Source organism: Epinephelus fuscoguttatus, linkage group LG21 (genome assembly GCF_011397635.1).
Source record: "Epinephelus fuscoguttatus linkage group LG21, E.fuscoguttatus.final_Chr_v1".
NCBI lineage: Eukaryota > Metazoa > Chordata > Actinopteri > Perciformes > Serranidae > Epinephelus > Epinephelus fuscoguttatus.
Window position 1 is genome coordinate 39128484 of NC_064772.1, and position 23494 is coordinate 39151977.

The window sequence follows — 23494 nt, forward strand, 5'->3', positions numbered from 1 at the left end:
TAGCCAACACACACACGTGGTTACATTTAGCCAACACACACATGTGGTTACGTTTAGCCAACACACACACATGGTTACGTTTAGCCAACACACACACACCTGGTTACATTTAGCCAACACACATACGTGGTTACGTTTAGCCAACACACACACACCTGGTTACATTTAGCCAGCACACATACGTGGTTACGTTTAGCCAACACACACACACCTGGTTACATTTAGCCAACACACACACGTGGTTACATTTAGCCAACACACACACGTGGTTACATTTAGCCAACACACACACACGTGGTTACGTTTAGCCAACACACACACATGGTTACGTTTAGCCAACACACACACACCTGGTTACATTTAGCCAACACACATACGTGGTTACGTTTAGCCAACACACACACACCTGGTTACATTTAGCCAACACACACACATGGTTACGTTCAGCCAACACGCACACGTGGTTTGGTTTAGGAAAAAGAACAGGGTTTGGTTTTACAATCTTGGAAGGAGGAAGTGAACACCGACCTCCTCAGTGAAAGTTGGTGGTTGTTGGACCCTTCCATACCCTATATTTGAATTTCCGCCGCCTTAATTTCTGTTGTTGTCCCACACCACCATGCACCGTTAAACAATAATGGCAACCGGCCACGTTTCATGCCAACGTGTCTGACACCAGAAGTCACTGACCAAGCAGCCAGTATTCGATGACTTCGGAGTGAGACCCGGTGGTGTTAGCTACAGACCTTATTTCAGACATCGAACCAAAAACACACTGACTCCAAGATGAGGAAACTGGAAGTGCTATCATGCGAACTCATCTCCAGGGTTTAGGACTCATTCCTGGAATCGCCCCATGCTGTCTGTTAGCAAGAAAGCAGGTTTAAGGCACTTCCACATTGACTTCACTTTTCCGACCCGGAGGCTACGTCCACATCTTCAATTCGCCTGCGGTTGACACATAAATCAAGCGCAGAATGCTGATCTTTGTTTTCTATGCAACAAAAAAAAAAAAAAAAAAAACTCGGATGCTAACTGCTGCCCTAAATTTGCTCTTAGGCTAATGCTTAAAGCAATCTGTAGCATAAATTCCTGTTTCTCCTCTCTCCTCAGGCTAGCTAAACTGTCCTCAGGCCAGGGACATTTGCGGAGTCCTCCATATAGGGTGCAGTTAGCCAGGTTAGCTTATGCACTTGCTACTGGCTGTTACAAGTTCAAATAGAGCTACTGCAGTGCTAGGAGCTAGTTCCTGTTTAAGTCATGCTAGCTGTTTGTTAGCAGTAGATTGAGCCCAGGCTAAAGCTAAAGTTGTTGCTTATACCCTGTCTCCTCTCTCTCTGTTCTTCTTCTCTTTCTTCTTTCTCTGTGTAAAGTGCCCATTAATGGTAAGTGGTTAAATTTGGGGCTAAGGGGGCAGGACTCATATTGGGGTGGGGGGTGTCTGTCACCACTTCGCATGAGCCACACCCACCACCAGCTGTGATGTCATCAGTTAGCGTGGCCATGCATAATTTTTACCCCTCTGTGAAATTGTGACATCAGTCCACATCTCCTCCCATCATTTCACCTTGAACCAATCAGCTCTGCCCATTCCTCTTCCTCTGATTGGTTGCCATTTTTTGTTGTCGTGGTTGTTTCATCCATCCTCCTCCGTCCAATCACCAACCGCCACCTCCACGACATTGCCCATCTCCTCGCCCTCGCCATGAGTGGTTGGGCTGTTTGGGACAGAGAGATTCAGATTGGTCAGTCAGCCCCCAGGCTAGCCAATGAGAACAGAGTTAGGGAGTGTAGTAGAAGGTATGTCGCCGAGTCTTTGTTGAAATGTTCACATCAGAGTCCTGGACGTTTATTTGAGGGTCGATGAAAACCAGTTTACAGAAGAGGTTTGTTTTGTTCCAGGACTCTGAATTCTCTGCTCTTTTCACACTGCAGCTCCAAGAACCTGGACCACATCTGGACCAGTACTCATACCGCACTGAACTGGATCCTGACCAGTATTCACTTCTACTGGGTCTGGACCAGTACTCATACCATGCTCTATTGGGTCCTGACCAGTACTCATACCATGCTCTAATGGGTTCTGACCAGTACTCATACAATGCTCTACTGGGTCTGGACCAGTACTTATATTACATTCTACTGAGTCCTGACCAGTAGTCAAACCATGCTCTACTGGGTCTGGACCAGTACTCACACCATCCTCTACTGGGTCTGGACCAGTACTCATACCATGCTCTAATGGGTTCTGACCAGTACTCATACCATGCTCTGATGGGTTCTGACCAGTACTCATACAATGCTCTACTGGGTCTGGACCAGTACTTATATTACATTCTACTGAGTCCTGACCAGTAGTCAAACCATGCTCTACTGGGTCTGAACAAGTACTTGTACGATCTGGACCAGTACTCACAATGCTGTACTCCTTTATGTTCCGTCACATCATTGAATTGTGATCAATGGTTATCGCGGCAGTGTGAAAAGAAACAGGGCCAATCACCATCCTCCTTCCTATCATGTGATTTGATGGCACGTGATGTGTGTCTTTCATCTGTGTTGTCATGGTAACAACATGGTAGCTATGGATGTGGATCAGGGCTTGTCATTGTCAGATCATTGGTCCCTCCAGTTTGTAATAAAACTAACTGTTATCATTATTATTATTATTATTATTATTATGTAAACGATGTTACCCAAACGTATAAAGAGGACCTATTCTGCTCATTTTCACGTTCAGGTTGTATTTTGGGTTTTTATGAGTTTAAAGGTTCGAAGGTTCCGTGTGGAACTTTATACGCTGATTGTTGAGGTGGAAACCTGAAGACCGAGACTGTCCTGCCTTTTTCAGGTTGCCTCTAAAAGCTTGTGGACTGACTTTTATGTAAAGGACTCGGACTGAAGAACATAACGTGATGCACATTCCTGTGCCCTGCCGTTCTTCAGTGCTGCAACAGCGCTAACAATGTGTAATGCTAGCTAATGTTAGCTAAGAAATAGAATCCACCCAAACAATGACTCAAACAACCAGCACCCACCACAAGAGTCCACACATGATGTGTGTGTGTGTGTTACATTTTGCAGCAGTTACACAATCAGGCAGTGCCCAGTCACCGGGGGTCTGATCCTGGACCACCCTCCTCCAAGTCCTGCCGGATCAGTGAACTTTCTGCTGCAGTTACAGGGATTAGATCCCACTGTGAACCCCAGGGCCGGGATTTTTGCTGGCTGAATTCAAGCAGCTAAAGTCTGAGTTGCCATTCACTCTCCTCCCGCGGAGTTAGTGTCCTTGCAGAGGGAAGTAAGGTGGAGGGTTGGCGGGCTGTGCTAGCTAGTTAATTCTTGTCTCGTTTGTTGTCTGATAAACAGTAAATGATTTAACGGTACAAAGCGCTAGCCAAGAGCAATTTAGGGGCGGTTAACAAGCCATCCATGACATGAGCTAAGATTAGCCTGCTAGGTTCCTTCATCAGTTCAAGTTAATTGCAAACAGTGAGCTCGTTAACATGATGGAGCCAACGGTCCAAATGAAATACAGGAATATGACAGACCGTAACGTTACAGACCCTTTTAAGGCTGAAGTCACGATGACGTCACAGTGACATCATGTTATCAGCAGGAGGTGCAGCTGCCTCTCCCCCACAGGGCTGTAGGCTCCATAGGAGTGTTAAAATGTGTTTGTCTTGTTGTGTTATTGGGAGCCAGAATAGAAGGAGTCATGGCTCAAAACCAGCCGCCACTGCCCGTCAACAAAACGATGCTCACTCATGGCCCCGTAATGCACCCTCGGTCAGAGATGCTTTTTTTTTTAGAGCCTCTCCCTTTAACCATGTTTAAGAACGTGTAGACGACATGTTCCCCTGATGTTAGCATGTAGCTACATGTAAACAATATGTTTCCCTGATGTTTGCATGCAGCTACACAGCTCACTCATGGCCCCGTAATGCACCCTCGGTCAGAGATGCTTTTTTTTTTAGAGCCTCTCCCTTTAACCATGTTTAAGAACGTGTAGACGACATGTTCCCCTGATGTTAGCATGTAGCTACATGTAGATGACATGTTTCCCTGACGTTAGCATGTAGCTACATGTAGATGACATGTTTCCCTGACGTTAGCATGTAGCTACATGTAGATGACATGTTTCCCTGACGTTAGCATGTAGCTACATGTAGATGACATGTTTCCCTGACATTAGCATGTAGCTACATGTAGACGACATGTTTCCCTGATGTTAGCATGTAGCTACATGTAAATGATATGTTTCCCTGACATTAGCGTGTAGCTACATATAGATGACATGTTTCCCTGACGTTAGCATGTAGCTTCATGTAGATGACATGTTTCCCTGATGTTAGCATGTAGCTACATGTAGATGACATGTTTCCCTGACGTTAGCATGTAGCTACATGTAGACGACATGTTTCCCTGATGTTAGCATGTAGCTACATGTAGACAATATGTTCCCCTGATGTCAGCATGTAGCTACATGTAAATGATATGTTTCCCTGACATTAGCGTGTAGCTACATATAGATGACATGTTTCCCTGACGTTAGCATGTAGCTTCATGTAGATGACATGTTTCCCTGATGTTAGCATGTAGCTACATGTAAACAATATGTTTCCCTGACGTTTGCATGCAGCTACATGTACGCGATATGTTTCCCTGGCGTTAGCATGTAGCTTCATGTAGCAGTGTATGTAATTACAGTAGCAGTATCGTGTCTGGAGCAGCTGTAGATTTACTTCTACATACGTTAACGTCATTATTTAAAACTTTGGCCTCGTTTATTTTTTGAACATTATAAAATGAAATATTGGTCTGCATTGTAGGTCCTCTTTAACTGACACAAAACTGAATTAAAAAAAGGCGGCTGGTATAAATGTGTTGACCTTTGACCTGACATCATGAGAAGTCACAGATTTGATTCATCACAACAGGTCCAGTCTGTGCCACCCAACATGATCATACGTCATGTTTGTCTGTCTGTCCAGCCGTCTCTACAGCCTCAGTCTGACCCGTTCATTTTCACTCTTCTGTCCTTCCTCCCCCTCGTCCTCCCACAGACGACAGTCACACTATGACCAGTGAAACCAGTAGCCTGGTCCAGTCCCACTATAAGCAGCGAGAGTCGGAGCGGGAGGCCTTACCCTATCAGACGGGACAGCTGCACCCGGCCATCCGAGTGGCTGACCTGCTGCAACACATCACCCAGATGAAATGTGCCGAAGGTTATGGCTTCAAGGAGGAGTACGAGGTGAGGTGGACACACACACACACACACACACACACACACACGTTGATGCTTTGAAACTCACCTGTTCACGGTGTCTTTCACACAGAGTCAGTGTTTGGTACACATCCACACAGCGACACATTGACATGTTGACAAGTCGACACATCGACATGTAGAGACGTCAACAAGTCGATGTGTTGACACGTTGACAAGGGACGCCATCGCATCACTTAACTCATAAACAGGACAGTATCTGTGACGGACACTTGATTCGTGTTTAGCTTAACCCGATAAATCGATGACATGTTAGAAACAGAAAACAAGTCCAGATGATAGTTTTTAATCCAACCAGCAAGACTCCGTTTAAAGAGACAGAAACCAAACTAATCAATGGCTTTGACTGATCAATCGACTCGATCAGCAGCAGAAGAAACACACTGATATCCTTCAATAACAGCAGGTGTGTGTGTGTGTGTGTGTGTGTGTGTGTGTGTGTGTGTGTGTGTGCTCTCCACATGTTTACCCATTTTCATCAGGAGAAACTTACTAATGGATGTTACTTACCTGAACACACACACACACACACACACACACTCATGGATATACATTATAGATCTTCCCTCCAGCTAATGGGCCAAAACAAGGAGAGAGAGTGTGTGTGTGTGTGTTCAGGTCTGGTTGCTGCTACCAGGCTGCCCTCAGGGCTAATCCATTATACATACTGAGTACACACACACACACACACACACACACACACACACACACACACACACTCGGAGTATTTTCACCCTCCATTTGCAGGAAGTTAGCGGTGAGGAGTTCTTGCAGTGTTTCTGTCTGTCTGTCTGTTAGATGACGTCAGCCTCTTCACACCAGTATGTTTGCAGCACCAGTGTGTTTCTGTGGACACCAGTGTGTGTGTGTGTGTGTGAGCTGTGTCCAGGTTTCGTTTATTTGATGCATAAAATGACAGTGTGCGATGACATTAATCATAAATAAAAACGTGCACCAGGGTGGCACGGTGGTGTGGTGGTTAGCACTGTCGCCTCACAGCAAGAGGGTTGCCGGTTCGATCCCGGGTGTGGGAGCCCTTCTGTGCGGAGTTTGCATGTTCTCCCCGTGTCAGCGTGGGTTCTCTCCAGGTGCTCCAGCTTCCTCCCACAGTCCAAAGACATGCAGGTTAACTGGTGACTCTAAATTGTCCGTAGGTGTGAATGTGAGTGTGAATGGTTGTCTGTCTCTATGTGTCAGCCCTGTGATAGTCTGGTGACCTGTCCAGGGTGAACCCTGCCTCTCACCCAGTGTCAGCTGGGATAGGCTCCACCCCCCCGCGACCCTCAAGAGGATGAAGCGGTTAGAAGATGAATGAATGAAAAACGCGCACCAGATTTAGCGAAACACTAATTTCCATCTGTAATTGTTAACAGAACAAGTTGACACAATAAATAAACTGAAAGTGCAGACTACAGTAAATCGATTGTGGGTAACATGATAGAAGCAGTAAGCACACTCTGCACAGTACAGAATACAACATGATGTGCACAATAACTATCTTGTGAAGGTCTCCTCGGATGGGTTGCAGGAACACCCTTTCAGAATAAGAGGAAAATTTATTTGTCCAGAGGGAAACAGCCGCCCGGAAAACATGAGGTCAGGTGCTGGGCGCTACCTTTGTGCCTTTTCTGTGCCAGCTTACAAAAGCGTGGCGGCAGGTTGCGTCTGAGGTTGCTAAGCAACCATAACCAGCACTGTATCACAGCCTGTTTACCTGAAAGCCTGAGGTCAGAGCTGACCTACTTCCTGTCTGTCTGTGGGACAGATGTGACGCTCTGACAGCTCTGCACTAACATGACCAACTTCTCCTCCATATTTATCACACACTGATATTTACTGAGGAAGGAAAGATGTCTGTCAGCTGTGATTGGTTCATCCTCATCACATGACATGCGGTGCACATCACTGCGTTCAGAAAGTTCAATCAATCAATCAATTTTATTTATAAAGCCCAATATCACAAATCACAATTTGCCTCACAGGGCTTTACAGCATACGACATCCCTCTGTCCTTATGACCCTCACAGCTGATCAGGAAAAACTCCCCAAAAAACCCTTTAACGGGGAAAAAACGGTAGAAACCTCAGGAAGAGCAACTGAGGAGGGATCCCTCTTCCAGGACGGACAGACGTGCAATAGATGTCGTACAGAACAGATCAACATGATAAATTAACAGTAATCCACATGACACAATGAGACAGAGAGAGAGAGAGAGACAGAGAGAGACAGAGAGAGACAGAGAGAGAGAGAGACAGACAGAGAGAGAGAGAGAGAGAGAGAGAGAGAGAGAGAGAGAGAGACAGAGAGAGAGGCAGAGAGAGAGAGAGACAGACAGAGAGAGAGAGAGAGACAGACAGACAGAGAGAGAGGCAGAGACAGAGAGACAGACACAGAGAGAGGCAGAGACAGACAGAGAGAGAGACAGACAGACAGAGAGAGAGGCAGAGACAGAGAGACAGACACAGAGAGAGGCAGAGACAGACAGAGAGAGAGACAGACAGACAGAGAGAGAGGCAGAGACATGATTCCACAGGAGAGGAGCCTGATAGCTGAAGGCTCTGGCTCGCTTCTTCACTTTTCTTTTGTCCATCACCTCTGCTCTTTTCATTGTCTCCTTCTCTCTGGACTCTGACTGTAATCAGAGGAACTCCTAATTTCTGGCAAGGCACGACTGAGCGTATCAGGCCGCAGCCGTCTCACATGTTTACATTAACAGTACTTGTAAGTTCGGACCCCGTTTCACGGTACATGCGGGGGCTGGGAGCGTCAGACGGCACATTGAAATGTGTTGAATGATAAAAATACATTTTTTGTCTTCTAAAAACACAGAACATGTTTTGTCAGTAAACTGTTGTGAGGTCAACCATAGATCTTGAGACGTGTCCATATGCAAAGCTACGCTGCTGCAGTTGATCGACTCGTAGGATTTCAGTGATATACCAGTTTGAAGATACCTTAAAAAAAACTTCAAGTAATAGCCCGGGCTATCATTAGCTTCAATTACTGAACTCAACATCTCACACAAACTGTGTCTCAGCAAAGATCAGGAAATGTGATCAGATTGTTTCCTCTAAACCAGTCTGAATATTACTGTATAGAAATTTAAACACTTTATCCTCATAACTGTGATTAATCTGGATAAAAAACCCTTTTGGTTCTTGTGATGTGAGGACTCTTAGAGACTGAAGGAAGATGAAGAATTTACAGAATAATCCAGCAACAAGACACATAATCTGACTTTATGACAGCTTCAGAGGAAACGTATGGAGTCGCTTTGTTTTTCGTCATGCAGGGAAATCTGAGTGAATCACGATCTTCTCTGGTGCTCATGGTTTCAATGAAATAAAGCGAGCTAACGATTTGTTATGCTCCGTACTGACACAAGTTTAAACATTTATATTTTTGTGCACAACCTAAACCGCTAGGGCGGGTGGGTAATTTAAGTTGATCTCTTATTGTGAAAGGTAAAGAACAGAAAGCAGTGAAGTGGTGATGCGCTGCTGTGACATTCATTCATTCATTTCTGTAACCGCTTATCCTATACGTCAAATCTATACGTCGACTAAAGTAAATCGGATCTCTCTGTGTCTTTGCATCAACTCTGTGTGTAATCCTGTTGCGTGAAACACGTGCATGGCGTTGGGTGTGAACACGCCATAAGAGTGATGAGGCTGATGTTCCTGGAAACGTAGTCGCTGATGAACTGTTTGAAATGTGAACAATCTGTGAACTGTTGTTTTTTGTTTGAATGTTTCATTAACATTTAAATCGTCTGCTCTGTGGTCGTGTTGTAGAGTCGTGAGCAGCTCATTATTCATACCTACAGAAAAGGATCTGAGCCACATGAAAATCAGCGACACCATCTTTTAAACAGAGCTGCAACAAGAGTTGATCAATCAGTCGATCAACAGAAAAAATTATTAGCAACTATTTCAATAATTGAATAATGGTTTCAGTCCAACCAAAAAACTTCACACAAAATGTGACGTGTCATGAAGACACATTATTTTATGTCTCCACAGCAAACATATTGATTTCTTGACTTATCGTGACCGAAAGTTTGACTTTTAGTTCTGTGAGAGTTTATAAACATACAATCATACAACGGTTCATACGATATCCTCTGAATCAATGCCCCACAAATGACATTATATACTTAACATAAAGTTAGCAAGGTTAGATTTAAGTTTAGACTCAAAGTTCCCACAGTTACGAACACGAACACGGATTTTACATAATGTCAACTTACATAATTAACATAAAGTCACTGTGGTTAGGTCAAGGAAAAGAAACATGGTGGCGTAAACTTGTGTTATTAACGTAAAGTTACAGAGGTCAGGTTCAGGAAAAGAAACATGATGACGACACCTAAAATGACTGAAAGTCCAGTTCCAAACAAAATCTGTGGTTTTTACCTAACATAAACGTACATAATTAATTTAAAGGTACACAAGTTAGATTTAGGTATAGACCCAAAGTTCGCAATGTTCCGAACATGGCTCCAGGGGAAGTGGCGAGGGAAAGTATGAGGTTAGCTCTAGAAAAAGAAACATGGTGACGATGTACGTAAAATGACTCAAAGTTTGGTCATGAATACGTGTCTCTTGGGGAAAGTCTATGATTTTTACCTAACATAAAGTTACGTAATTAATGTAAAGTTTCAGAGCTTAGGTTTAACAAAGGAATCATGGTAATCACATACCAATTCCAAACATGTCTCCTGAGGGAAAGTCCTGTGTTTTGTGACCCATCGACCCCCAGCCTGCCACCCTTGTAAGACCACTTCCTGTTTCCTTCTTAACCTAACTTTGTACTTAACTATGTACGAATTTTGGCGCTCTTTGTACACACAGCCCAATGTTAACGAATGTTCTCCTGTTTCTGGAGTCTTGGTGGAGACGTGAGAGAAAGTGTTCCTCATGAATTAACCATCACGTTCGGAGAGTAACTGACGTAGAAATGTTTGTTTTGTGGGTGAAGTTTTATTTTAAATGTCAGAATTTGATGCTTTTCTGCATCACTTATGATAATAACGTGAACAATTTGAGGTTTTGGACTGTTTTTCAGACTTTGGGTCCTGAACAGCGTTTCATCACTTCCTGTCACTTTATTGTCAAAACTATAAACAGAGAAAATAAAACGCAGACAAATCCACGATGAAAATCAATCACAGGCTGATTTCAAAATAAAGGGAAGGATGAGAGTCTGAGGATTGTTCATGTGGTTCTCATCCTGTTGTGAAGATTGTAAGTGAATGATTGATGTATTGATGACTGATTGAATGATTGATGTATTGATAACTGATGTTAGCGGCTGAGTAGATGAATAACGAGCCGACGTCAGCTGATGTTTGTTATCTCCTTCCATGCTTCCCCTTTGCTAATTAATGTGATCGGACAGCTTAACGAGGTAAGACGCCTTCTTGGTTTTCATCCTGTGTTCTTGTCCACTAGATTAGATGCTAGCTAACGTCCAACACACACATTAGCACTGTTAGCTTAGCATCACCGAGCCTCAGTTTGTATTAGCATGACATTGGAAATCAATCTGAACCCAGAAGGTGTTTTACTTCCTGCTGTTCTGAAGCTTTTTGTTTCATCATTCATCTTTTTCTTTGTTAATATTTGCACTGGTTTCCTTTTCGTTGTGGAGCTTCTGCTCGTCAGTTTCCCTCCCGATGATCTCATTCCTGTCTGAACTCTGCTGCTCGGTCATTTTTCATCCTGAAGGTTCGAAGAGTCTTTGAGGATCTTTGACATTCCTTCAGAACAGCAGGACGAGTTGTTAAACCTCCTTCTGTCAGGTTATATTGCGTCCACCTTATTCCCGAGGGCGCTGAGGTACAAATGATTATGGGTGCAACTTGTGGTGAGATAGCAGTAAGCTAGGTCGTCACATTGACTGTCTATTAATACGCAGTAATGTAAGGAGTTCAGATGGACGACTCCAACAAACTCCATACGTTCACCCAGGAACCTGCTGTTCGCTTCCTGTGTGAGTGCTGAGTCCAACCGTGATGTTTTTCTAGAACTAACCACATTCTTTTGTTGCCCAAGGACATAAACGTAAAGACGGCACACACTGTCCACTGTTTCGGTGCACAACCTGGACTCGAAAGGAATAATAAAACCAAAAGAGTTCAGAGAGCAGAGAAGTGTTCAGTCAGAGCTCATGGAAGAATGAACTCAGTGTCAGGACGTCTGATGTCAGCATCAGTTGGACGTAGAATATTGACGACAGATGACATTGATATTTTGTGGGTTTTGTGTTGTTAAGTAACCAAAATCCAACGTCTTCTAAACATCTCACACCAACATCGTCATGACGGAGACACTTAAAGAAAAGTCGCAGGTATACTTGCAGTATAAAAACTATTAAACTCCTAATTTACTGAGAAAATACTTTAAAGTGTAACTTTAATAAAGTAAAAGTATAAAAGTGTAAACTTACAGTATGTTTATAAGTTTATTTGTGGTATATCTCAAAGAACACTTTCAGAAACTCAAAGGTATGTCTTTAAAGTATATCACTAGTACACTGTTAGTATAGTTCACAGTATAGCAGCAGTTCAAAATGAAACTTCTACTTCAAAAGAATCAAGTTTGTTAATGTTTGAACAAACTGTCATTGATTTATGAGTCACTGCACTTGTTTGGAACTTGTGGCGCCCCCTACTGACCGGTTTAGGAATTATTTCACACAAAATCTGGTCAGACAGACTTTAATGGTTCTCAGAGTTTTCGTAGAGCACGTTTAGCTGCACACGTGTGTTCAATTTCAAGTCAGTTGGACTTAGGGCTAAAATTTAATATTTGAGCCTTAACTATAGCGCCCCCATCAGACCATTCGCTATTTCTTTAGTAGCATTTGCACATGACCTGCGATCACTGGTGAAAATGTTGTGAGTCTGCGACGAGTCGTCTGACGGGAAAAAGTGAAAACATTTCTGAAGGAGAGAAAATGAAATGCTGAGATTTTCAGTTTCAAAAATAAACAGATGTAACAAATGCGTGTGATGACAGGTGACATGGGCTCTGACAGGCGGGAAACAGTAACAGTACATATGAGTTAAGTGACGGAGTGAACATGTGAATGTGACGTTCATGTTCTTCAGAGTCAGACGTGAAACTCACAGCGACGTTTCAAACAGGACTCACACGTCAGGACTGAGTGTCTCAGCTCTGTTTCACAGGAAGTGATGAAAGAGTCGCTCGTACGTCATAGAAGACATGACCTTTGACCTGACTAATGTTAATGCTGGCAGGTAGCTTTAGCATTAGCATTAGCATCTGGGAGGAGCTGAAGTGAAAACAGACTCAGAGTCTGAGCCTGGAGGCGTTGCTTCTCCTCTCCTTCACTCTTTTGTTTTTTCTTCCTTTGTTCGTTGCTGTCAGTCACCAAGTGTGTGTGTGAGTGACTGTGTGACTGTGTGTGTGTGTGTGTGCGCGCGCATGTGACAGCAGTCTAAAAGCTTCAGACATCCATCAAATAAACACACACACACACACACACACACACACACACACACACACACACACACACACACACACACACACACACACACACACACACACACACACACACACACACACACACACACACACACACACACACACACACACACACACCCACACACACACACACACACACACACACACACACACACTCACGCACACACAGTCATGTGTCTGCAGGCATTATAATGAGTGACCCTGGCAACCTGCTGTGGATCAAAGTGTGTGTGAGCTGCTTCATCACACTCAGCACTGATGACACGCACAGAGACGTGACCGAGTGTTTATCCACACCATCAGGACGCACTTTTAATCAGCTGACATTTAAACTGATTCAAAGAGACACAAAATGACCACAAACAGACACACCATGAACACAAAGAGACACAAAATGACCACAAACAGACACACCATGAACACAAAGAGACACAAAATGAACACAAAGAGACACAACATGAACACAAAGAGACACAAAATGACCACAAAGAGACACAAAATGAACACAAAGAGACACAAAATGACCACAAAGAGACACAAAATGAACACAAAGAGACACAACATGAACACAAAGAGACACAAAATGAACACAAAGAGACACAACATGAACACAAAGAGACACAACATGAACACAAAGAGACACAAAATGACCACAAAGAGACACAAAATGACCACAAAGAGACACAACATGAACACAAAGAGACACAACATGAACACAAAGAGACACAAAATGACAACAAACAGTCAAAAAACAACCACAAAGAGACACAACAGGACAATAAAGAGACACAACATGAACACAAAGAGACTCAAAACAACCACAATTAGACACAACATGAACACAAAGAGACACAAAATGACCACAATTAGACACAACATGAACACAAAGAAACACAAAATGACCACAATTAGACACAACATAAACACAAAGAGACTCAAAACGACCACAAAGAGACACAACATGAACACAAAGAGACACAAAATGACCACAAAGAGACACAACATAAACACAGAGACACAAAATGACCACAAAGAGATGCAACATGAACACAAAGAGACACAACATGAACACAAAGAGACACAAAATGACCACAAAGAGACACAACATGAACACAAAGAGACTCAAAACGACCACAAAGAGACACAACATGAACACAAAGAGACACAACATGAACACAAAGAGACACAAAATGAACACAAAGAGACACAAAATGACCACAAAGAGACACAAAATGACCACAAAGAGACACAACATGACCACAAAGAGACACAACATGACCACAAAGAGACACAAAATGACCACAAAGAGACACAACATGACCACAAAGAGACACAAAATGACCACAAAGAGACACAACATGAACACAAAGAGACACAACATGAACCCAAAGAGACACAAAATGAACACAAAGAGACACAACATGAACACAAAGAGACACAACATGACCACAAAGAGACACAAAATGACCACAAAGAGACACAGCATGAACACAAAGAGACACAACATGACCACAAAGAGACACAAAATGAACACAAAGAGACACAAAATGAACAGAGACACAAAATGACCACAAAGAGACACAAAATGAACACAAAGAGACACAACATGACCACAAAGAGACACAACATGAACACAAAGAGACACAACATGAACACAAAGAGACACAAAATGACCACAAAGAGACACAAAATGAACACAAAGAGACACAACATGAACACAAAGTGACACAAAATGACCACAAAGAGACACAACATGAACACAAAGTGACACAAAATGACCACAAAGAGACACAACATGAACACAAAGAGACACAACATGAACCCAAAGAGACACAAAATGAACACAAAGAGACACAACATGAACACAAAGAGACACAACATGAACACAAAGAGACACAAAATGAACACAAAGAGACACAAAATGACCACAAAGAGACACAACATGAACACAAAGAGACACAACATGAACACAAAGAGACACAAAATGAACACAAAGAGACACAAAATGACCACAAAGAGACACAACATGACCACAAAGAGACACAACATGAACCCAAAGAGACACAAAATGAACACAAAGAGACACAAAATGAACACACAGAAAAACTGATAACTTCACATGTAACATGTTATTTTACATGAAGCCAAACTTTTTCAGACGATATATGACGACCTCTCAGATTACAGTTCAGCTAAAGAATGTTTACCTGGTGCTCAACCCTGATTGGTCGATATTATTTTGATGAACAGAGCCCAGAGGCGTGGGACTGATATCAGTTCATGTTTCTGTGAGAGCTGTGTGTGTTTCCTGTTTGACCTCAGAGACAAACACAGACTCACAGTTTCAGCTCAGTCCGACAACTCGCACTCTGTTTGAACACAGTAAAAGAAAGAAAAACAACTGTGGCGGTGTTTGGACGCCTGCGGCTCCTCTCTGAGCCACCTTCTCATAATTGGACATAATCATCTGCTCCGACCAGAAACCGCCGCCTGTGTGTGTTCAGGGAGAAAAGAGGAAATCAAACACATCCTCTGCATTATTCATGAAGATGTTTGCTGAGTTTCAGCTCGCTGCTTCATCTCTTCTCTCGTCTTCTTGTCTTTTTCAGAGTTTCTTCGAGGGACAGTCTGCTCCGTGGGATTCAGCCAAAAAGGACGAGAACCGTATGAAGAATCGCTACGGAAACATCATCGCCTGTACGTATGCGCACACTCTTCATCATGCTGAATGCCAGGTGGTGGACGCCACGTCCTGCCAGAGACACATGATAATAACTCATGATTCAAACTGATCAGTGAGACCTCAGGTGTGCCCAACCTGCAGCTCACATTACTGATCACCAGGTCACCAGAGGACGTGTTGCAGTATTAGCCCCGCCTCCTTTGGAACAGGGACTGCGGTTTGACTTGGGACTCGATTTCAGCTCATCTTGTGAACATTGTTAAATTACAGCCCTCGTGTCTTAACAAGTGTGGGACATTAAATCTTCAACTACGACAAACTTATCTTGTCTCCATAGACCTGACTCGAGACTTGCAGGTCATGACCTGGGTCCTTTCTGGTCCTAACTTGGCTCTTGACTCAAGACTTGCCTTGAGACTTGCAGATCATGACCTTGGTTGTTTTTTGGACCTGACTCGAGACTTGCAGGTCATGACCTGGGTCCTTTCTGGTCCTGATTTGGGACTTGACTCAAGACTTGCAGGTCATGACCTGGGTCCTTTTTGGACCTGACTGGAGACTTACATTGACCTTCAGTAAAACCTTCAGTGTGACCATCAGTAGGACCTTCAGCACCACCTTCAGTAGGACCTTCAGTAAAACCTTCAGTGTGACCATCAGTAGGACCTTCAGCACCACCTTCAGTAGGACCTTCAGTACAACCTTCAGTGTGACCATCAGTAGGACCTTCAGCACCACCTTCAGTAGGACCTTCAGTAAAACCTTCAGTGTGACCATCAGTAGGACCTTCAGCACCACCTTCAGTATGACCTTAAGTGTGACCTTCAGTGTGACCATCAGCACCACCTACAGCATGATCTTCAGTATGACCTTCAGTAGGACCTTCAGTGTGACCATCAGTACCACCTTCAGTATGACCTTAAGTGTGACCTTCAGTGTGACCTTCAGTGTGACCTTCAGCACCACCTACAGCATGATCTTCAATATGACCTTCAGTAGGACCTTCAGTGTGACCATCAGTACCACCTTCAGTATGACCTTAAGTGTGACCTTCAGTGTGACCTTCAGCACCACCTTCTGTATGACCTTCAGTGTGACCGTCAGCACCACCTACAGTATGACCTTCAGTATGACCTTCAGTGTGACCATCAGTATGACCTTCAGCACCACCTTCAGTAGGACTTTCAGTAGGACCTTCAGTGTGACCTTCAGTAGGACCTTCAGTACCACCTTCAGTATGACCTTCAGTAGGACTTTAAGTAGGACCTTCAGCACCACCTTCAGTACCAGCTTCAGTATGACCTTCAGTATGACCTTCAGTACCACCTTCAGCACCACCTTCAGTAGGACTTTAAGTAGGACCTTCAGCACCACCTTCAGTACCAGCTTCAGTATGACCTTCAGTATGACCTTCAGTACCACCTTCAGCACCACCTTCAGTACCACCTTCAATATAACCTTCAGCACCACCTTCAGTATGACCTTCAGTATGACCTTCAGTACCACCTTCAGTATGACCTTCAGCACCACCTTCAGTATGACCTTCAGTACCACCTTCAGTATGACCTTCAGTAGGACCTTCAGTATGACCTTCAGTACCACCTTCAGTATGACCTTCAGTAGAACTTTCAGTAGTACCTTCAGCACCACCTTCAGTATGACCTTCAGTATGACCTTCACTACCACCTTCAGTAGGACCTTCAGTACCACCTTCAGTATGACCTTCAGTAGGACTTTCAGTAGTACCTTCAGCACCACCTTCAGTACCAGCTTCAGTATGACCTTCAGTATGACCTTCAGTAGGACTTTCAGTAGTACCTTCAGCACCACCTTCAGTACCAGCTTCAGTATGACCTTCCGTATGACCTTCAGTACCACCTTCAGTATGACCTTCAGTACCACCTTCAGCACCACCTTCAGTACCACCTTCAATATGACCTTCAGCACCACCTTCAGTATGACCTTCAGCACCACCTTCAGTATGACCTTCAGTATGACTTTCAGTACCACCTTCAGTATGACCTTCAGTACCACCTTCGGCACCACCTTCAGTATGACCTTCAGTACCACCTTCACTACCGCCTTCAGTACCACCTTCAATATGACCTTCAGCACCACCTTCAGTATGACCTTCAGTACCACCTTCAGTATGACCTTCAGCACCACCTTCAGTATGACCTTCAGTAGGACCTTCTGTACCACCTTCAGTATGACCTTCAGTACCACCTTCACTACCACCTTCAGCACCACCTTCTGTATGACCTTCAGTATGACCTTCAGTACCACCTTCAGTATGACCTTCAGTACCACCTTCAGTATGACCTTCAGTACCGCCTTCACTACCACCTTCAGCACCACCTTCTGTATGACCTTCAGTATGACCTTCAGCACCACCTTCTGTATGACCTTCAGTATGACCTTCAGTACCACCTTCAGTATGACCTTCAGTAGGACCTTAACTATGACCTTCTCTCACATGAAGACATTTAGAATATTTAAAACATTTAATACGTGTTTGACTGGAGATAATATTTCATATTTCTGTCTCTAATGTCTGTTATATATTTCTGTGGAAACATTGACACATTTCTCCTTCAAACAGCTCATTTATCACCAAAAACTGCATTTTACAGGGTTACAGTGAACGCATCATGAGAATGTCACAATTTACCTTCGTCCAATGAGTTTACTGCGTCCACTCATCAGAGAATGTGTTTCAATGTGTTCCAAATGTGTTTCTGTTGTCCCTTTGGACGCTGCCATCTGTGACGCGAGAAGTCATGGAAGACAAAATGAAAATCGAACATGCTAGACTTTTTGTCGGGACATCGTGAGGCGTCCCAGATGTGGCTTCGGTCATCATCTACTATGACATGCTACACCAGATAAAACGAGGGATTATCATGTACAGTACTTGGTGTCGTTCCCAACCCGAGCCGTAAGACTGAAGTCACGTCGGGCTGTAATCATGGAGTCTGACACAGACATGAGAATCGATTATTTCGCCACGTCTAATGTCACAGACGTTGTTTTTGACAGTGTTTATTGTGAATTTGTTTGTATTTGTTTTTATTTATTTATTTCTTGTTTTCCATCCTCAGGGTGTGTTTATTAGGACGGGAACATTTCTATGGTTCCAAACATGAACGCATCATGTGTTCAACTTCATGTTTGCTCATGAACAAAGACAAGAACGAAATCTGTCTCGTTAGGAGACACAAAAAAAGATGAAGCTTCGTGTTTGTTTGTTTGTTTGTTTATGTTAGATGTGATTATGAGGATGTAAATGAATCTGTGTTGATGAGAACCAGCTAATGAAGTGCTTATTAATTTATTATTACATCGTTTACACAGCAGAACCTAATTAGAGGTGATTATGTTCAGCTTCACCACCACAACAAGCCCACCAATTAACTGTGTGTGTGTGTGCGTGTGTGTCTTAGATGACCACTCTCGTGTGCGTCTACAGCCTCAGGACGGAGAGAGCGGCTCCGACTACATCAACGCCAACTATGTCGACGTGAGTAACACACACACACACACACACACACACACACACACACACAGAGTTTTCTTTCCTCTAAAGGTCGATGTGGAACATCCCGGTCGACTCTGTTTCCATGGCGACGACCGTCATCAGTTAGTGTTGGTTGGTGTTGACTCTGTAAACAAACTTAGAGAGGAAATTTGTCTCTGCTTGAAGTCAGTCTGTGAGTGTTTACCAACATTGTGAGAATGTTTCTGCACTGTGAGGACATTGTGGACGGTCCCCACAAGGCAGAATGTCCTCAGTCACTCACGTTTGCCTTGAACATCTTTTGGTACTTGGATGCTGAAGACGAAACCATCCCAGTATGATGTCACTGGTCGCTGTCGGCGCCAATGAAGACATTTTTTAACTGATCAGGATCAGCTGATACGAAAATGTGTTATTCTGCTCTTCAGGAGGCATTTTCAAAAATCTGTGCATTGAAACTGTATTTGAGTGGATGACAGGAAGTTCCTCCTCACATCCAAAACTGACAGACTGATGGCAGTCTGAGGTGTCTACTCTCTGAGGTCACATGTTGTCACCATGTCATGTGACAGTGGTTTGATTGTTGTGTCTCCTCTCTCCTCGCAGGGCTACCACAGACCCAATCACTACATCGCCACCCAAGGTCAGAACTCACACACACTCTGACACACGGCTCGTTTCTCTGATGATCTGTCAGGTTGTAGCTTAGCTTAGCTTAGCTTAGCTTAGCTTAGCTTCTGGCAGAGCAGCTGCTGAGAGTAAACACAATGTTTGAAACAGACAGGATGACCATGAAGAAAAACACAGTCACTAGATCTGGTTAACCCAAAGTTAACCCTTCACATGTAGGAAACAAATCATGATGTCACTCAGTGTGACTCCTCCTTCTCTCTGATGTCCGTCCACAACAGTCCATCAGTCAGGTTTCTTCAGCTGAATCAGGAGCGGCTCACACATCACTCAGCTCCCTCTGAATGGTGCCCATGGCACCATTAACATTTCCTCTTTACATCCCCAAAAGCATCATGGGAACTGTGGTTTAGAAATGTAGGATTTTCAACAGACTCCTGGAGCCTGTAAATAAAGATGGACAAAGAGTCTCCTCTTCCTCCCGCTGTACGAAAATTAAGCCAAAATATCCTGATACAGCCGCCGTGGTGACATCTTTGCAACCCGAGTCTGAGTGGTCAGTCTCAGGATGTATCGAGTTTCCACCTACACACTCGTTCGACCAACCCAACCCATCCTCACTGTGACCTCGTCACATGTCCACGTTTGGTCATGGACTTTCCACGTCCACATATGACGTCCAAGGTACCCTGGGTGTGTTGGTTGTTGACGTTCTGGGACGCCGTGTCAACTTCAGCCTGTTACATGCATTGTCTGTTTTCAAAATACACTTCTGTTTTCACAGGAAATGTACAGTTTGATACAGTCTCTTTCAACATAAAAGCACTTCTTCGGTACAGCACCACCAACTGATGTTTTTTTCCCTCAACAACGCACACACGTGGTTACGTTTAGCCAACACACACACACGTGGTTACATTTAACCCACACACACGTGGTTACGTTTAGCCAACACACACATGTGGTTACGTTTAGCCAACACACACACACGTGGTTACATTTAACCCACACACACGTGGTTACGTTTAGCCAACACACACGTGGTTACATTTAACCCACACACACATGGTTACGTTTAGCCAACACACACACATGGTTACGTTTAGCCAACACACACACGTGGTTACATTTAACCCACACACACGTGGTTACGTTTAGCCAACACACACACGTGGTTACGTTTAGCCAACACACACACGTGGTTACGTTTAGCCAACACACACACGCATGGTTACGTTTAGCCAACACACACACACGCATGGTTACGTTTAGCCAACACACATGTGGTTACGTTTAGCCAACACACGTGGTTACGTTTAGCCAACACACACACTCGGGCTCCACTTCAGTTCTGAGGAAACACCCCACTGAGAGCGTTTGAGAACGCTTTAGTGGCGGAGAGGCAGCTTCACCTCCACGTGACACAACAAGACAGCAAGGAAAAAAAAAATGCTGGCTCAGAAATAAACATTTGGTGGACAGGCCCCCGAGTAGAGCAACGATCGTTCATCGTTACATAGCAACTAAAAGACACCTTAATATGTACGTACTGTGGTGATGACACAGCTGCAGTTACCTCCTTTGACCACAGGTGTCACTAAATCACCCACAACTGAGCCCTGAACGCTTGTTTGCTCTTTATCAATAAAGTTTTAAATGTAACTTTCAGGTAACACACACAGGTAGGAATCCATCCTGACTGTGTGTGTGTGTGTGTGTGTGTGTGCGTGTGTGTGTGCGTGTGTGCGTGCGTGCGTGCGTGCGTGCGTGTGTGTGCTGTAAAACACTCGAGGACAGGAATGGATTAGCATGAACTAATTAGCTCGTCAAAACACAGAATGTCAACAGTGATTAAAAACATTTTGTGTGCGTGTGTGTGTGTGTGTGAGTGTGTGTGTTGAATTAATTAACAGAGTCATTAGAATTCATGTGCCGTTGCTGCTCGTCTGCTCTCTAATATCAACTCCTCTGTTCAGGTCCCATGCAGGAGACCGTCTACGATTTCTGGAGGATGGTTTGGCAGGAGAACACCGCCGCCATTGTCATGGTAACCAACCTGGTGGAGGTGGGACGGGTGAGTCCACACGCACACACACACACACACACACACACAAACACACACACACACACACACACACACAGTGATTGTTGGGGCCATCTGGTTGTTTTTTCCCTCTCTGATGAAGTTTGGGACTGCATCTCCCAGAGTGCATCAGTCACATCTCCGCTCTTTGTTTACCCTCTGTTGTTGGAAAGTTTTCTGCCTCCCTCTCCATTTTTTCCTGTGGAACTCTGTACGGCTGTGGGTTTGACTTCACCTCTCAGAATTACATCCGTGTTTCACAGCAACATTTACAAGAGTGAGTTTTCCATGTAAATCACAGTTTACACAGACGACAGCGTCAGGTAGATTCTTCGTCACGTGTTGGCTTTATGCTGCTGTGAGCACTTAAACTTGTGTCTGCATCACGCTGCAGTTACAACTCCAAAACACTGGTTGGTGGTAAAGTTTCTGTAAAGTTACACAAACCAGCTTCATCATAACTTGACAGATTCACAGACAAAAAACTGGACACATTTTCCCCACAAATACAACATGCTAACGTTATTAGCACAAGCCTATGGCATTTCACATTGTATAAATTAGCGTAGCAGCTGGCAGAGATTTCCTCTTCCTTCCTAACCCTAACCCTAACCCTGCACAGTGTGTGGAGGCTTTATTGTCTCCCTGTTGTGTCGTTGGATATCTGTGAAATCTAAGTTTTGTTTCCACAGGTTTCTGGAGGTCTGCGTCACTGCAACGTGTAGTTACATTTCTGGGGAGGTGCACGTCTGGCTACAGCATTGGCGTCTATGCAGAGCCTACGCTGTCAGTACGGCGTCGATTTGACGCAGAAGTATAACTCCTGTGTTTGCTCACTCATATACAAATATCGTATCACAAACACATCTCGCACCTCATTTTAAGAAGAGCACGAATCAGTAACACTGTAAAACTTAAACACACAGTCTCTTTACCAGGCCTGTGTGGCTACACATTCTGACAAATGCAGGCCTGTCTCCATTAGAGGCCTGGTCTGGTGACAGAGCACTTTGTTTTTATAGAAGTTCGTTGGATGTTGAGATTGGACTGTTGACGCCCCACCTGAGCTAACATCAGATAGTCGTTGAGATCGCATATACAGCTCTATATGTTTGAACTTGTGTCAGTGTGGAGACGCCACACATCGTAACTCGCCTCATTTCACTGAAACCATGAGAACCAGAAACGATTGTGACGCCGGGTTCCTACAGTCTCTGCGTCGCATCAGGTGATCACGGAGTCATAAAATCTCGCCCTGACTTTGCCGACAGATGTGACACACTACATGTTGGTTCACAACCAGTTATTGCTGGTCGTCTTTGATGACTTGTATGATGTCATCAGATTATTATCAACTTCCTTATTATTGTTATTATTATTATTATTATTCTCATTATTATCTCAATGGCCCAAGCTACTAACTGAAGTTTACAGTCATTATATATGTATATATATCTGTGTATATATGTATGTATATACACACATATATATGTCCACATAAATGTATGTGTATAAATATAGATGTAGATATCACAGCACAACTTGATGTGTGTAGTTTACTGTCAAACGTCTCTTACAGCACTCGCTGTAACACTGCTGTTCAGTTTGTGTGCTGAGAGTTGACTTAGTGCCATTTATCATTGAGGAGAGGAGTTTAGGGGGTGGAGGGTTCCCCCCAATCATACTGCGGTGGTCTCAGACATTTTAGTTTCTGACGTTTGAAAAGAGGAAATAAAACAGATGGCATGCGGCGGTAAGACGAGCAGTCAGGAGCTCAGAG

At 43.9% G+C, this 23494-nt stretch overlaps 1 protein-coding gene across 9 annotated transcripts in view; it reads left to right on the top strand.

The window, feature by feature from the left end:
- Positions 1-23494, top strand: part of LOC125881953 (receptor-type tyrosine-protein phosphatase mu-like) — a 202425-nt gene that overhangs the window by 160678 nt on the left and 18253 nt on the right. For all 9 annotated transcript variants that reach the window (XM_049565455.1, XM_049565447.1, XM_049565451.1 and 6 more), the window contains 5 exons: positions 5067-5257; positions 15411-15498; positions 18928-19004; positions 19608-19644; positions 21608-21705. In XM_049565455.1, the coding sequence (XP_049421412.1) occupies positions 5067-5257; positions 15411-15498; positions 18928-19004; positions 19608-19644; positions 21608-21705 (491 nt within the window). The remainder of the gene's footprint in view (positions 1-5066; positions 5258-15410; positions 15499-18927; positions 19005-19607; positions 19645-21607; positions 21706-23494) is intronic.